Consider the following 17,612-nt stretch of genomic DNA (forward strand, 5'->3'; position numbering starts at 1 on the left):
CTTAGGTCGCTGAGTCTCTGCAGATTCAATTTGGCATCAAATAACAGCCCATTCTTCTCTGCCACAGTGGTTGTTGGGAGCTGATGAGGGAGAGAGATAGCACCTTAGCTACAGAGACAAAGATTTCAGGTGACTGTTTTGGAGAAAGTCTGGAAAGGTGAAAGTCTGATCTGTTTTTCTGAGTGACACTAAGCAAAATTGGAGACTTTCACCATGACATCTTTTCTTAAGTCAACTAAAGTAGGCATTAGGATACTGGAGTTTGCCTCTGGTTATGTCCCTAACACTTAACATGTTACAAACTTATTCTTCCTTATAGTTTCTCCATTTGCAAATGAAAAATAAAACTGCCCTAGTGTCACAGGGGATTTCCAAGCCATCGTTGACTTGAGACCATAGTGTTTCAACCTCCAATTTGGAGAGAATGTTCACATCTTCAATTCCAGACCTTAGCTAACAGGCAAAAAATGCTAACTGCTCCTCTCAGAAGAAACCTCATGTAAGCAAAGAGGAGAGCCAGAGGCAGATGCCAAATTTAAAGTGGGACCCTGTGAGTAATTGTCTATTTAGAAGGAGATAATGTCCAAGGGGGATGGACAATCTTTTGTAAGCAGCATGCAAAGGTGATGATGGGAATTTAGTTCACCTGATACCATTTCACCTAAAGTTAAATCTCCTGATGCCAATTTGCCTAATCAAGTCATCTGAAATTAGCATTCTCTAGAGCAGTGGTTCTTAATCCTAACTGTGAATTAGGTGGTTCTGACCTGAGAAATTTTTTAAAATATAAATGAAATAGACATTTCAGACGTATTCAGACAGGGTCCAGTATTCTAAATAGCAAACTAACACTAAATCATCTCATATAAACCAAAAGAAAAAAATTGCTTGACATAAAAATTGAATAAGTAATGTATTCCCATGGCACAGTGTTTTAAAACTACAAAATTATATGAAATAAAGACAAGTCTCTCTCTTTCATATCTACCAAAGCCACCAAATTCTCTTCAGAGATAACCCACTGATGTCAAGTCCTCATGTCTCTTCCCAGGGATATTCTATATATATACCAGCATACATATACACGCACACATATATATTACAAATGGTAGCTTATTGTATTTACTGATCTACACCAGTTTTTAAAGATCTTTCTATATATAGGTACCTCATTTACTGCCTGCATACTATTCTACTGTATAGATATTTTGGCATTTATTTAAGGAAGCCCATATTTGGGAGAATTTAGTGTTTAAAAAAAAGATTCCTGGCTGATATACAATGTTGCAATACATGTTCTTTTGCAACCATCATTTCACCCATGCTAAAATATTATTATATATCTTTATAATAAATTCCTAAAGTGAAATCGTTAGATCAATATTTTTTAAGTTGTAGTAAATACTGTCAAATTACTTTTACCAACTTATATCCCATTCGCAACACATCTGCGCTCAAATTACTTTCAAAAGCAAACCCTCAGACAGGGTTGTGTGTCAGTAACTAGTTTGGGAGGGTTTTAGGCTGCACCCTGAAGGCCTGCAAGCCTTGTACCTGCCCAGCCACAAGACCAAAGAAAACGCCTGGAGGCAGTGACAGAGACATCCACAATTTGTTGGCTAGGGAAACTTACAAGTCAGAAGCAAAGTCCTGGAGCAACACCCCACCATTACAGCAGACGGGCAGGCAGGACATGGTAACAAAGATGACTGCTGGGTGGGGTGGAGGGGTGGGAAAGAAAGAGCTTACCATTTATAGCGGGAACTGAAGTTTGGTTGCCTGATCAGTTACCAGGGAAACCAGCTGAGGAGCCCATCTATTACAGTCCCTCAGGTGAGGGGCAGATGCTTCTCTTTGATAACCCAGGGTGGAGCTGTTCTGGTCTAAGGATTAGAACAATCACCAGCTGGGGCAGGGGACAAACACAGAGGCAGTGACTGATTAAGCTCTATGATGAAGAGGGAAGGTCGGTCATGTGAGTAGTGTACAGGTGAAGCAAGGAATGTCGAGCAGCCAGAGAGCAAGGGTACAGAGAGCAAGAGAACCGCCATCTTGAGTGGCCTGATCATACAGAGGTGATCTAAAGGGGAAGAAGCGAAGGACCAAGAAAAGTGAGACACAGAAGAGCCAATGCAAGGACGTATTATCGAGATCACCACTGTGGGGAACTGGGGTTCCAGCCAGCCAGGAACTTCAGAGGAGAGTGTAAGATGCCTCTTGTAATTGTTCACAGAAGGGTCAGCAGGAAGAAACACTTGTCCATCAGTCCTCATCCCCTGTGGATTGAAGGTTAGCCCAGAGGTATTATATTAAGTCCCATACTTCTAGAATAAACCTGTACCTTCAACCACCAGTGACCCATGATGAGACATCAGAAAAGCTCTAGGAAAGAAAGCAAAAGACTTGGATGCATGCTTGAGGCAGGACACTGTCAGCCAAAAATGAGTCTAAGCCCATGGAGGATTTTTTTTTTTTTCCTGTAGCAACAGCTGGAATCAGAGGTGAAGTTTAGAGGCTGTGCGGTGAGGCACAAGAAGCATCTGATACATGGCATAGACTTGCACCCTTACCAACAATGTGTCATTGAATTTCTTATCCATTTCTAATCAATAGGTGAAAAAAATATCTCACTGGGGTTCTATTTTGACTTTGTTGAACCATATGTTGGAAACATTCGTATTTTCCTTTTCTGTGAAATGTCCTTCGCACATTTTCCTTTTGGTTTTGAGGGCTTTTATCTATTAATGGGTAGGAGTTATTTATATGTATAGAAAGTAGCTGTTTTTGGAGAATTCCCTGGTAGCGCAGTGGTTAAGAATCTGCCTGCCAATGCAGGGGACATGGGTTCAAGCTCTGGTCTGGGAAGATGCCACATGCTGTGGAACAACTAACCCCGTGCACCACAACTACTGAGCCTGTACTCTAGAGCCCATGAGCCACAACTATTGAGCCCACGTGCCACAACTACTGAAACCCGTGTGCCTGGAGCCCGTGCTCCACAACAAGAGAAGCCACCACAATGAGAAGCCGGGGTGCCAAAATGAAGAGTAGCCCCCACTCGCAATGAAGACTGAATGCAGCCAATCAATCAAATGCAAATATCTTTAAAAAAAGATTTAAAAAAGAAATTGCAACATTAAAAAAAAAAGAAATTAGCCCTTTTCTATGACATTAACAGAAAGATATTTTATCTTCTGATTTTGTTCATAGCGGTTTTCACAATGCATTTTTTAAAAATTCATCTATACAAAATATTTTTTCTGTCTTAGTATTCTATCATACTTATAAAATCTTTCCACATTTTATTATTTTTAAAAAATCATTCATTTTGTGGCAGAGGCTATAGCCCCCAAATTCTCTTCTCTTCAGAGAAGACTGCTTTTAATTGGTCACATCCTTGCATCTAGTTTTGACCATGTGATTGATTGATTGATTTGCCAGCGAGATGTAAACAGAAATGTTAGGTGGAACCTAGCCTTCTTGGGAAAGCTTCTTCAAAGACTTCCCTACCTCCTTCTTGTTCTTTAAATGGTTGGAGATCTAGCAGCCATATTGAATTATGTGGAAAACCTTGACAATGAGAGAGTCTCATGCTGAGCAGAATCTCGTGTCAGAGCAGAAGATATGACCCTATGTCCCTAATGACATAATAAAAGCTGCCCTATTAGCTTTGCCTCTCTACTTCCAGACTTCTTTTTGTGAAACAGGTATACTTTCCATCACTTTTGAGTCTTTTAGAAATACGTTAACCTAAGTCTAACTGATGCATCATGTTTGCTTTTAACAGTATTATTCTCTCATCTTGAATTTATTTTGGTGTACATACTTTGATAAAGTCATAAAAGTAGCACATGCCAATTTAAAAAGACACAAAGAAACAAAATCAGAAAGTGGATATTAGTCTTCATCTTGCTACTTAAAAATAAACATTGTTAAGATTTTTGGTGTATTTCCTTCTAGACTTTTTTCTTTGTAATTTACATAGCAAAGTTCTCTGGCTCATTGCACAAGTTAAAAAATATTAGCTGAATGAATGAAGTGTGTACATTCTTTTACATTTTGATTTTTGCCTTTTAGTGACAATTTTGTTAGTGGATACAACATTAGTTCACTAGCCATTATTTTATCATTAATAATAAAAACATAATGAGGATCTTAGTGCATAAAACTTTGCCTAAATGTAATTTCCAGAAATGGATAAAAAGCTTTGAACATCTTTAAAGCTTTGGGTACACAATGATAAAGTGTTGAATTTTGACAGGCCCCAATAAGTAGTACCCTTCTTTGTGGCCAATATCTAAAGCAATGGAGATATAAAACAAGGAATAAGATATATGGAGATGAAAGTATCCCCTTTATCACTGTTAAGGCTGATATTAAGAAATGTGCTTTTATCTTCATGAAAATTTGCTTCTTACTCTGATCTCTAGAATTAAACGCAGGTGGTAGCCTCTCTCTCAAACCAGTAGGACTGAAGTAGAACATAGGCTCTGGGGGAGGAGTTTGATCCATGAGGGGAAAAAAGGAACAGGAATGGTCCCTGCATGCCAGTTTATCCTTTCAAACTCTCCTATCAGGTAAGTCTTTTCCCTTAAGGAGTGAAGGACTGGGTAGAGACTGGAAGGACCAAGTCATTAGAACTCTCCCAGAATGGAGGAAGGAGTGGAGAAAAAGTGTCACCTAACATCTTTGTAAAGGATCAGAAATTAAGGATTTTTAAAAAACATTCAATAATTTAATAGATGACAAATGGTATCTAATTGTTTCAACTTTTACATTTGATTATTAATAAGGTTGAATAGTTGAACATTTTCCAAAATATTTCAAAATTCTCTGGTCTGTTCATATCTCTTGGAGCTTATCAATTTGTATAATTTGTTTATATAATAATTATCCTTTATTATATTTTCTGTTAATATTTTTGGCAGTCCATTTGCTTTAACTTAAGGATAAAATAAATTTATAAAGTCAAACCTATTTTTATGCTTTAATTTATTGCCTTTAATAGACATGTGCTTTTGTTTTACTCCAGTTCTTCTATAGGTTAAGTTATATTTAACTCTTTAATCCAAATGGCATTTATGTTTTGTTATATAGTGTTGGTGAAAACCCTTTTGCCTGCCTTCAGCCCATCTCCAAGTTTCCTCCTCTTAGCCCTGTGCTTTCTCACTCCATAGGTAAGCAAAGAGGGAAAGAAGTGAAAAAGAAATACAAAATTATGTGATTTTTCTTATTAATTAGAAGGGAATAATTGTCTCTGCAAGTTGCCAACTCTTTCTGGACACTTTCCCCTTCTGACTAGTAGTCTAAAGTGTGCAGTTTTCTTGAAATTAAAAGTGACTTTGAAAGTATCCAGTAGAAACCCTTGAAATGTAAGGAGGAGAATGCCAACTTATTTGTAAAGCATGCAAATATGAGAAAAGACTATGTCCCGTATGAAATTGGAAAAAAATTGAATTGGAAAAATTACACTTTAATCCAATTAAACATTAGGTAGATTCACTTTCTGTAAATTGATTTTTTGTAGTTTGTTGACTTTGAGTTGTTATTGAGTTTCAATCATAGCCTGACTCACTGCAGATGATAAGATGAGAAAGCGTTTAATTAAGGTAGTAAGGGAAGGAGGGAGAAGAAAAGAGGAAAGGGATGGAGGAGAGGAAAAAATGGTGCGAAGGAGCAGAAAAGAATCAAGGGGGAAGGGGAAGAATGAATTAGAGCAGTGGGAGGAGAGACAAAGAGAAGGAAGAAAAAAAAATTGATCCTCAGTCATTCAAAATGGCCTCGGGTGCCATACTGTCAACTTAAAAAAAAAAGTGTCACATTTATTAAATGCTTCCTCTGTGCCTGACCTTTTTCTAAGATCTTTATGCACATTATTTCTTTTAATTCAGTTATCTCTCCAGATGTATGATTAGATGTGTCTAAATTTTCTTTTTTTGGTATTGTTAAGTCTAACGTAGATGTAGCATAAGCTGCTCCATCTTGAGCAGCACAGATTTTAAAACTTACATGCATTTTCTTTCCTGCTGACCCTGGCATGTCTTCGAATTATAGATAATGTCTAGCTAACTAGGAGAGAGTTAATCTTGCTTGCTTAAGAATTCTAGGGACTGGACTTCCCTGGTGGTGCAGTGGTTGAGAATCCTACTGCCAATGCAGGGGGCACAGGTTTGAGCCCTGGTCCAGGAGGATCCCACATGCCTCGGAACAACTAAGCCTGTGCACCACAACTACTGAGCCTGAGCTCTAGAGCCCACAAGCCACAACTACTGAGCCCACGTGCCACCACTACTGAAGTCTGCTCAACTAGAGCCTGTGCTCCGCAATAAGAGAAGCCACCGCAATGAGAAGCCAGCGAACCACAACGAAGAGTAGCCCCTGCTAGCCTCAACTAGAGAAAGCTAGCGCGCAGCAATGACGATCCAATGCAGCCAATAAATTAATTAATTAAAAAACAGAAAAAGAATTCTAGGGATTGACCTTAAGGAGGTGGGAGCAGACCAGCCTTGGAGTAGAAAATTAATTGGGCATAAAACCATCAAGATAATGTTGACCAGAATACCCCACGACCAGTTTCGAGATGATTATTGTTACTGTGCTGTTCTGCACATAGCCCCCTGCCTGTACACCCCTGAAACTCGCCTTTAAAACCTTTGTCCTCAAACCGGCAACTTGGAGATGATCTTAGGACATTAGTCCACATCTTCCCAAGTTGCTGGCCTCTCGAATAAAACTTTTCCGTTTCCACTAACACTTGTCTCTCAAGTATTGGCCTTTTCAGCAGTGAGCAGCCGAGCGTGGGTTTGGTACCAGCCTTGTCCAGTTACATTAAGACCCACACAGAACAGGCTCCAAGTCTGCTATTTGGGGAGTTAGTCAAACTTCTATCAATGTGGCCAGAGAACCAGGAATGATGACATGCGGGCTCCTTTTCAGAAAAATGGAAGACAAAATTTTGTATGCTCTGGTTTGGTCTCCAGCCGCTGTGAAGACTGAAGGGTAGAGTTCTGGAAGCAAGGCCATTGGCCAGCTCTTCTGGATGTTTCTAAGCTCCTGCTCCAGCAAGTCCTCTGGGACACAGGCCTAATGCACTATGTTCCTTCTACTGAAATGTCAAGTCTGCATTTATTACAGTAATTATCCATCGCACAAATATATGGACTGAACATTGATGCTGAGATCATGCACTGTAATCCAGCGAATACATCTACTGGGCCAAATAACGCCATCAATTTTTCACACTGTTTTAAAGCCAAATTTGCTGCTCAGATACTTAAAGGCATTCATATTCTGGTGAATAATTGACACCTGTTTTGTGCCGGTCTTAGCCTATCCTATCAATAACCAATCTTGTGGCTGGACTGGCCTTTATGGTTTTTATTATGACTTTAAGACACCCTCAGCAATAACCTTCAGGAAAATTTGGGGAAAAAAAGGCTTAATACTTACAGATCCTACAAATTACATGACATACCTGGGACCACACAGTGAGATCAAGGGGAGAGAGATTGAAAGCACGCATGGACCCTATGGTTCTGCTCTTATAGGAGTCAAGGGGCCTAAGGTTTCTGAACTCTTTATTGGTAAATTTAAAACATAAGGGATGGGGGGTGAAGGGGAAACTGAGACGAAGCGAGAGAGTAGCACAGACATATATATACTACCAACTGTAAAACAGTCAGTGAGAAGTCGTTGTATAACAAAGGGAGTCCAACTCGAGGATGGAAGATGCCTTAGAGGACTGGGGCGGGGAGGGTGGGGGGGACTCGAGGGGGGGGAGTCAAGGAAGGGAGGGAATACGAGGATATGTGTATAAAAACAGATGATTGAACCTGGTGTACCCCCCCAAAAAAAAAAGAAAAAAAAAGATAAAACATAAGGGAGGGAATTTAAATTGCTGGGTTGGGGGGGGGAATGGGGGAATAGGGAAATAATGGTCAGTTATCAACATTGAAATCAAAAGAGGTGGGGGGTGGCCTGTCTCTTTATCTAGTCAAGTGGCTGGCGCTGTGTTTACTCGGGATAGCCATCTTTGAAGTGCATGCCTCTTTAAAGTGAATGCCTCGCAATCAAAGCTTAAGGCAGTCACCTGCATTACAAAAAGCCAACTGTCAGGGTTTATACTACTATACTATGAGACCAGTCAAATCACAATCTTCTGATAGAAGAGATGGGAAAAAATGTGCAACTTTATGGTAATCAAAGAAATACAGATTAAGCCACAATGCTTTATTATTTTCAAAAACGAGAATGACTGATAATATCCAATGTTAGGCCAGGCATAGAAATTCTTCTAAACTACTGTTGGTAGAAGTATACTGCATTTCCAGAGGCCAATTTTGTAATATGTATAAAAAGTTTAATGTGTATATTTTTCACTTAGTCCACTTTTTGTAACTTATCCTGCAGGAATATTGGACAATATGCCAAATGTGGCCAAACAGTGTTTGCCATAGCGCTGTTTACAGTAGTAAAACTTTAGAAAACCTTTAATATCTATTAACAGGAACTGGTTAAATTATAGTGTAATTATATCATGGAATATATGCAAATAATTCAAAAGATTTTTATCTATGTGGGAAAAAGCAAGTTACAAAAAGTAAGACAAGTATGACCCTTTAAAATACATGTAGATATTTATGGAAAAAATCCATCTCTGGCTCTCAGTGCTCCCTTCTATGCAAAGGGAACTCAGTCACACTCTTACCTCTCTATACACCTTTATGCAGGCTGCCTCACCAGACTGCAATGATTCATTTGATTGGCGATGTGGGGAAGAATAAACAGTTAATACCGTTACCGAATCAAACTTTGGTCCGCTAGCCCACTCGCAGTAAAACCAACCTACTGACACCAGGTTCTGGTGAAGGATGTCCAGTGCTCGGCAGAGAAGCCACGTGGTTAATGCTCAAAAGACGATACCCCCAGATGCGTTTCTGGAAAGAGTTTTTAAAGGCAAGGTGAGGGAGGGGTGCTGCAGGGCGCGTGATCAGCTAGTGCACAATTCTGATTGGTTGATGGTGAGGTTACAGGGTGGTGTCACAGGTGTTAGCGTTAACAATCTTCCGGCTCCAGCCAGTCTGGGGCCACGTGCTCATGGTCATCGAGCAATTAACTTCTTCCATCTGGTGGGGGTTTTAGTGTCTGTAAAATAACTCAGGAGTGTGCATCAGACTGTTATCTATGTCCTTGGGGGAGGAACTAAAGATTTTATGACTGCTGTATGGCTGATTTACTGTTTAAATTGTTACCAGTTCTCCTGACCCAACTGCTATTTTTGTTGTTCCTATATGTTCACATTCTTTCAATCATTAACTCTTAAGTCAGCCTTTTGTGACTCAAGGGAGGCCTGGGAAATCAAAGCTTTTCTACAAACAAGAGGCAGGAGGACAAAGGGAGTCCAACCCGAGGATGGAAGATGCCTTTGAGGACTGGGGCGGGGAGGGTGGGGGGGGCTTGGGGGGGGCGTCAAGGAAGGGAGGGAAGATGGGGATATGTGTATAAAAACGGATGATTGAACCTGGTGTACCCCCCAAAAAAATAAATAAATAAATTAAAAAAAAAAAAGAGGCAGGAGGAGGATATGGTGGGGTCTGTCCTGGGAAGGCCCCATAAAATCCTGCTCAGTTACAATACTTGACGCAACTGTCCCTTTTCTTCTTGGAACTGAACTGCTTGCTGGGAATACTAGCTCTTTTCTGCTCCTCCGTGCTGTCTTTCCTGCCTGATACTGGGAGGGAAACCCTGAATAATTCCGGGGTTTATTTAGCAGTCCCTACTTTGGCACTCACACTAATCGACATCCTCTAATTCATCTTTAATAAAAGCAACATTTTTGCCTTCTTATACTGTTTATTTGTCTTATTTATCAATTTATTCATTACTCTGGACGAGGAAGAAAGCTGCTATTTATTGGGTACTTGCAAGCACGGATAGGCATCAAAAAAGGCATGGAAGAATAGATTCCAAACTCCTCAATGGTGCTCTCTGTAGATACTTTACTGCTACTTTCTAAATTCTGGGCTTCTGTATATTTTATTTTTAAAATATATGTATGTATAATTATGTATTACTTTCAGAACCAATAAAGAGAAATTAATGTTGATATTTCTATTTTGATTAAACAGGAATAAAATATATATAACCTTGATATACTACTCTATGTGAAATAAACATGGCCTCCTAAATTATACTACTTATGCCTGTCAAGAATATAATGAAATAGATACTGTTATTCACTCCTGGTGGCCTCTGGTCTTGTGGTCCATGGTAATAGGATAATGACTTTTCTTTGTCATTGACTGGCTGTGTAATTTTGATGAGTCATTTCCTTCAATTTTCTCATTTGTTAAATAAGTTTCCTTTAGGCCCTAACTTTCTAAGATTCTATACACTGATGTTTAGTCTACCCTTGGGTAATTAATATCAGCTGTCAGCAAGCTACTAAAGTTGTCTCTAGGTGTCTGACTACCCTTTTTGGGGAATTCTCTTTCCTATCCATAGCCCACTGGGCCATGGCTGATGGGACCAGAAGTGGCCACCTGACTGAAGGTGATCCAATCAATTTTTCCCTCCATGAAGAATTTAGAATAGGAATTTAGAGAGAGAAGGTAGGTTTTGTGGAGCACAAGAATCAAGGGTAAATGAATTCAGAAGCTGTGGGGGAAAAAAAGAAAAAGAAAAAAAAAAAAAACTGGTCCTTAGAGATTGGGGAAGAATAAAGCACACTAAGAAACATAGAGAAGATAAAAAAAAAAAAAAGATTTCTTCTGGCTTTATAGTCTCTGGGTCCCTTCTGGAAGCCCAGCTGCCTTTCTATTCTTAGTTTCAATGAGACAAACTTGTATCCTTATAATAGATAGTCCTTTTTAGCTTAAGCTAGTTGGAGTCGGTCTCTTTAATTTGCAGTCAAAGAATCTTTTCTACAGTGTACATCTAGCCAGCAGAAATGGACCTGTTCCTTAGCCTCTTGGCCCTCTCTTTCCAAATCTACGCAAAGAAACTAATTTCTATTGGATTTAAACTCAGCCTATAGAAACCCACCTCCCTGCACCAGGAGCAACCTCAGGCTTGACTCAGCACTGCCTATCCCAGCTACTGCTCCCTAACACAGGCACCACTCACCAATGTTCCACAGCTGGTGTCGAGGACAAAATTTTCCACCCAAAATGTGTCTCTTTGGCATGGGGATTAATTTAGGCTGATTATTTTTAAGAAGACTTAAAATCTTAAGTCTTCTTAAAATCCAGAAGATTCAGGAAATGTCTTTTTACCTCCCACTTAACTGCCTAAAGAATTTAGATATAACACAACATTGTAAATCAACTATACTTCAATAAAATTAAAAAAAAAAAGACTTTAGATAAAGGGTCTCTTCCCAGAATAGTGCTGTCATCAGATATGCAAAGGAAAACTAGGAGTGATGGGGGAAGCAGGGCAAGGCCTAGAGATCAGAGTCCACTCTATGTCGCATTGTCTCTAGAGGCCCAGCGAACATTTGTTTACCAAATATTTGCTTTTTCATCTCCATGTGAATTGCCTTCCTCTCTTTTAAAGTCCCAAACTGCTACCCCCAACATCCTCTTTTGTCTTCAGCTGAAGGCAGGGTTTAAGGTGAGGGTTTTGGCCATTTTCGTGAGTTACTCACTTTTCCTGGGTCTCTCCCAGGTAGACATGTTATTCAACTTTTGTTTGACTTTCTCCTGTTAATCTGTCTCATGTCTATTAAATTCTTAGACCAGTCAAAAGAATGTAGAAGGGTAGAGGAAAATTTCTTCTTCCTTCTATGATTGGAAGAAGAAAAATATTTGGGTGAAATGGAGCTCCTAGGAAATGATTTTGGATAAGTAAATGAAAACAAATCTAACTTCTGTCTTTCTTGTGAATGTCTATTCTGTTTTTCATCATTCATCTATATAAATAGAGCCATAATTGACTGCTGAGAGCTAAAAATGAGTATATGTTCAGATAGAGGACTGTGGTTACTGCAGAGAGAGTCACTAATGTTCATAAAAGCCTTCTACATTTCCTCTTTGGGATACACCTGGACCAGGTTTTATAAAGCTCAGCAACCGAATTTATGATTTCACACAAGTGATATTTGTTGTTTATAGTAGCAAAAATCTAGTTATAACCCAATTGTCCATTAATAGAGGAAAAAATGAGTACATTATGACATTATGATCTGGCTATTATATGAGATTTGTACAGGAATTAAAACGAATTATTTAGAGTTGACCTGGAGAAATCTCCATGTTATTGTAAGTTTAAAAACAAACAAAACTTAAGGGTAATGAGCATGGTGTTATCTTGTTTTTATTTTAAAAAGAAAGCAATTAAACATGTGTATGTGATACACACATACACGTAAGTTTAATTCTCTACATTTTACCTAACTTGTGTTGGGGCTCAGGGCAGGCTGTCCCAAAAGAGGCCACATATGTTGAATTAAAGTTACTTAAGAAATGGCCAATGCAGGAGGGATACTCTGACCCTCCTTTCTGTCTCCCTGAAAGCAGGAAATCAATCTCCCATGTGAAAAGTGCACCCCCTGCATCTGGAGGTAGAAAGACACCCTTATCGCCAGAGACAGGGAATTTGGTCCCAGAAGCCTATTGTAAACAAACCATGTTACTTCTTTAACTTATCAATACTACCCCAATCCCAAACTCTTTTTAGACTCTTCACTAATTGATCACCCAAAACCTGTTTCTTTGGCCTGTCAATTCCTTACCAATTTATTGTTTCTTTGTCTAAAATAGTATGAAAGCTGCCTGCTTTGGCCACTTCTTAGGTTTCATTTCGACCTCCATGCATGTGAAATAAAATTTGTTTCCTTTTCTCCTGTTAACCTGTCTTGTATCAATTTTAATATGAGTCCAGCCTCAAGAACTCAAGGCAGGTAGAGGAGGAAAATTTCCCCTTCCTGACACTGGTTATGATAATCAGGTTGCTCTATACCACTCTTAGACTCAGCTTCAAAGGGAGACTAGCATCATGCTCACTGACTAAATAATAGGAGTGTCTCTGTGGGTGTGTGTGTGCAGAGAGAAAACTGTGGAAAAGCATACCTTAACATGTTAACAGTGGATACCTGGTGATGGAGAACTGAAAAAAGCTGGTCGAGGAAACTAACATGCCTCTGGATTCTTTGATTTATTAAAAAAGAAAAAAGAACATGTATTACTTTTATAATAGAAAATTCAGTTGTATAAAATTAAACTAGTAAAAGCAAAGCTTAAAAATGGGAGCTGTTTAATCAACCCTTCAGTAATGTTTATGGATCAGAGGTCAATTGTTTTAGCTCTGCTCTACAACCAACTACTGGCTGAGTAGTTGAATTGTTCACGTTCTTTGTGAATTGATGATGCCCAAGTCACATGATAACTGCATAACCTAACGTATTGCTGGGCTTTATGTTTTTCACTACCCAATCTCCCCTGTTTCTTCATGCACACTAGACCACATTTTATGGAAGCAAATTTATCAGTGTCTTTCTCGCAGGAGCTTAAGCGCTGAGACAGGCTCAGAGATTTTTTTGAGAAAAGACCTTCAGGAGTTAATGTTTCATCAGGCATTGGGTACAATGGTCTGTGAGGCACTGGAGAAACCAGATCTTGTTCTGCTCTGCAGAAGCTGAATATGAGGGGTGAGCAAAAAAGTGAGTAAAAATATTTTTATTGCAAAGTATGTTAACTTATTTTACCATCCCCCATGTACATTTTAATCAGTAGGAAAAGTGTCCTGAGGGTAACAGCTAAATCTTTCAAAAAACAGGTGAGGAGACAGAAGAAAAGGATTCTTAACAGTAACTATATACTCAGCATTATGGTGTGCCAGACATTGTGCTGAAAACGTTTTGAGATTATCTCGCTAAATCTTCCCCACAAATCTATAAGGTCTGTACTATAATTATTGCTATTTTGTAGATAATGAAATGGAGGCTGAAAAACTGAGAGTAGTGGCTTGTCCAAGGATCTCCAGCCAGTAAGTGACAGAGTTAATACCAGTTTCTTTCTTTCTATAAGGAGATTCACCATACATCCCAGTTTGCCTGATAGTCCCAGTTTTTATCTTGTAACCTGAAGTAATTAGAAATGGTGTCCCCTTTCCATCTCACAAGTGGACTTGACAACAAATTATATGGCCGCTCCATCTCAAGATTTCCCAATCTTAGTACTCTTGCTTTTGGGGGCTGGAAAATTCTTTGTTGTGAGGGGCTGTCCTGTGCATTATAGGTGTTTAACAGCATTGCTGGCCTCTACTCGCTGGATGCCAGTAGCACCCCCACACAAATAAAAACAACAAAAATGTCTCCAGATGTTGCCAAGTGTCTCCTGAGGGGTAAAATTGTTTAGAGTTGAGAATCACTGCATCTGAAGCCTATGCTCACAAAAATTTAATTACAGAAGGAAAATATCAACTATTTGTTACAGAACGTGTACTATAAGCCTACCTATTACACTGGCTGGCATACGCCTTGTACTCAATAAAAGTTAATTTCTTGGGGGCATTATTTGATTTCCCAGTTGTAGAGAAGTGCAAGGGCTAAACAAACAATGAACGAGATGACCAGAGGGCTCTAGTGATTAAAACTGGTTTGTTGCCATTCTTATTAGAGAAGACTGAAATGGTGTACTGGGAAGTAACCCAGAAACCTCCTGGCAGCCCGTTCTGGTAACATTGTGGAATTTGATTCTTGATTGCACTGGGTGTCGTGCCTTAGTAATGAACATAATAGCCCGGGAGAGAGCCAGAGAGTGATACGGCTATCTCCATAAGTTTCACACTGCAACCTTCTTCAATAATAACAGCTACTGCTCATCAGTGTTCTATTTGCTTCTACTCTTATACTTAGAAATGACCACCATTTCTTTCATACCACCATTTTCCATTTATTAGCAATAACAGAGGAAATACCAATAGCACCAATCAAAAATGAATCCACATGATGTGTTTTATCCTTACAGCTGTAATAACTAGTAACTAACATGGATTGGAAAGCACTTTGCAAATGTAAAAAGTGCTGTACAGATACATAATAATTATCATCATTAATAAATTAGCCCGATTCTCCTAGTATTCAAAAGGCACGTAAGGTCAGGTACATGGGTTTCAGTGGGGCAAAATGATCACAACCTACAATGTAGCAATGGTTCACATGTGTTAGCAATAAGTTTTACCCCATGCAATCCTGCAGAGCTGAAGTTACACACCCTTCAAAAAATGGGAGAATGAAGCTAAAAGTAGACAAAACAGGTTTTGGTTTTTTTTTGAGATTTAATGCTTTTGTTTTAATAACAGACTCCTACCTCTTTTAAGTTAACTTTTAAAAGATAATATAATTACTCAAACTTCTAAATTGTACATTTTAACAAAATTAAAATCTCTTATTTAAGGTGACAGTAAATTTTATTATTCTCTATGAGCTGATATTCCAGATATTGTTAGAATTTCAAAGCATTCTGCGACTTCAAAGAGGTCAGGTTGGTAAATTTTGTGCTTGCACACCCTCGGGGAATATCTTCAGTATGCATTCCAGAATTGTTACTAGAAAAAAACAGCTTTATCCATTCCCCTGCCAGCAAGAGTCTTGGCAAGAGATGGCTCTTGGCTGACCATAAATAAAATTCCTTGAATCACCAGTATCTTGATTTAATAAAGAAATTTTACTGTGTCTTTCATACACAAAAGCTGATTAACAATGGTTAAAAAAACACTACTTCACTTTTTCACAGGTGTACAAAAGGAAATATAATGGAATTACATTCAACAATAATGCTTAAAGTTCACTCTAGGTAATAGTTGCAATAACATTCACATACACAAGCACAGAGTAAATATATTTCAGGAGTCTTATAATAGCATACAGCATACATATGGGAGATTGAGTTCAGGTAACATCATAGGTGTTAGCAAGATCAGCAATTCAGAGTGTTATAGAAAAGGAAAACTCAACCAAAGAGAAGGTGCTGGCTAGCACACTGAGACAAATCACAGAATTAGAGGATTGAAAAGTCTGCTCACTGTCTGTATGTATGAGAAAACAGTATTTTTCTTCAATTTCTGGGTCTTGATATAGTTGGCTAGAGAAGGTTGTGTATTCAAAGTGCACATAATTGTTTCTTAGAAAAGAGAGAGAGAAAGATCCTTTTATTTAGTAATTAATACATGCAAGAGGCAGCCCCAGAGTGACCTGAAAGAGTAAAGCTGTGATTGGCAGGTGGCCAGTATAATACAGATGTTTCAGGCAATTCTCTTAAAGCACTTCTGTAGCAGCAATGATCATTTAAATGGCTGTAGACTGAATTCTCTTTTGAGGGTAGTTTAGGGGAACAGTATTCATCATATTTCTCTTTAAAGATTTATAGTTATAGATTTTCTCTTTTTTAAATAAATCTATCAAACAACAAACAGCATAAAGTGAGGTGTTGGGGTTTTCTTTTGCTTTTGCATATGTGTTGCCGGAAAAGGATCTGACCTTTTCATAACATTGTGTGCAAAAGAATTTTTAATAAAGTGAGCACAAGGACATATACAGGAAACACATCAGATCTGCTTTTGTTGCCCTGGTTGGCCCCGTTAAACACTGAACTATTGGCTTGTAGGTAAAATGCAGGTTTTCGGTATAATGACACCACAGCCAAGAGACTTAGGGATTCCTAAAGCCTTGTCAGTGGGGGTAGTTTTGTCTGCTAGAGGGTGGCCACCGCCTCTTCAGTTGTAAGATTTAGAAAGTCTGGTCCCTTTTCGTTTCACATTACCCACTGTTGATTTGCCTTTGTTTCCCTGCCATCCTAGCCTACTCTGGCCCATCCCAAACATCTGGCACTCACATATCCCCGGTGGCCACACATACCCAGTGGCCACAGACACTCAAGCTGCTCAATTTCAAAACCTTTCAGCCTGCCCTGCAAGTGTCATCAAGACAGGATCCCCGGAGCACAGGGCAGAGAGTCCAACCTCTCACTGGCGGGGCTGGGAAGCCTCTCCTTTGCGGCGGAGGAGAAAGGAAACTTGGGTCTGCTTTTTAGGTTCTGAAAACAAGCCAGAGTGGAGAGAAAAAGTTAACACCAGACTTAGTAAAGCTTTTAAGACAAAATCTGTTAAATGTGATCTAGACAGACACAGGGAACTCTGCAGATTTCTGAGGTCTATAAGAGAGGGCTCAGGTGGACAGGAGAAGGAGTAGGGAGTTGCTACATGGGAGAGATTTGCCATTATTACAAAAACTGGCTAAGTGGCTTGTTTCCATTAGATGACCTCACTGGTCACTGTTGTCAGTCGTGCTGTTCCCTTTCTCTTTTTTCTCCTGGGTCTTGTTACCCTTCTTCTTTTTCTTCTTTTTCTTGGTTTCCTCCTTTTTGCCGAAGGTTATGAAGTCACTTTTGTCAATTTGGCTGTTAGTAGGCTCCTGCCGGATGGAGATGATTGCAGGAGATCCTGGGATAATGAATTTGTCTGGCAACTCACCGGGACCAGATTGTTTGGGGTTGCCTGGTCCGTATTTAAAGGTCCAGCTGTTGCTGTTGACACCAGCACCGACTGGAGGGGACACCTCTCCTGCCTCTGGTTCTGCAAGACAGAACATTGCAAGTCAGTCACAGAGTCAA

The 17,612-nt window shown here is 39.3% G+C and overlaps 1 protein-coding gene across 3 annotated transcripts in view; it reads right to left on the reverse strand.

Moving 5' to 3' along the window:
- Window positions 1-15,649: 15,649 nt before the first annotated feature.
- Window positions 15,650-17,612, reverse strand: part of LOC130852211 (protocadherin alpha-C2) — a 122,038-nt gene continuing 120,075 nt past the window's right edge. For all 3 annotated transcript variants that reach the window (XM_057733058.1, XM_057733049.1, XM_057733040.1), the window contains exon 4: window positions 15,650-17,574. In XM_057733058.1, coding sequence (XP_057589041.1) covers window positions 17,264-17,574 — 311 coding nt within the window. In that variant the 3' untranslated portion in view covers window positions 15,650-17,263. The remainder of the gene's footprint in view (window positions 17,575-17,612) is intronic.

Source organism: Hippopotamus amphibius, chromosome 1, assembly GCF_030028045.1.
Source record: "Hippopotamus amphibius kiboko isolate mHipAmp2 chromosome 1, mHipAmp2.hap2, whole genome shotgun sequence".
NCBI classification, from domain to species: domain Eukaryota; kingdom Metazoa; phylum Chordata; class Mammalia; order Artiodactyla; family Hippopotamidae; genus Hippopotamus; species Hippopotamus amphibius.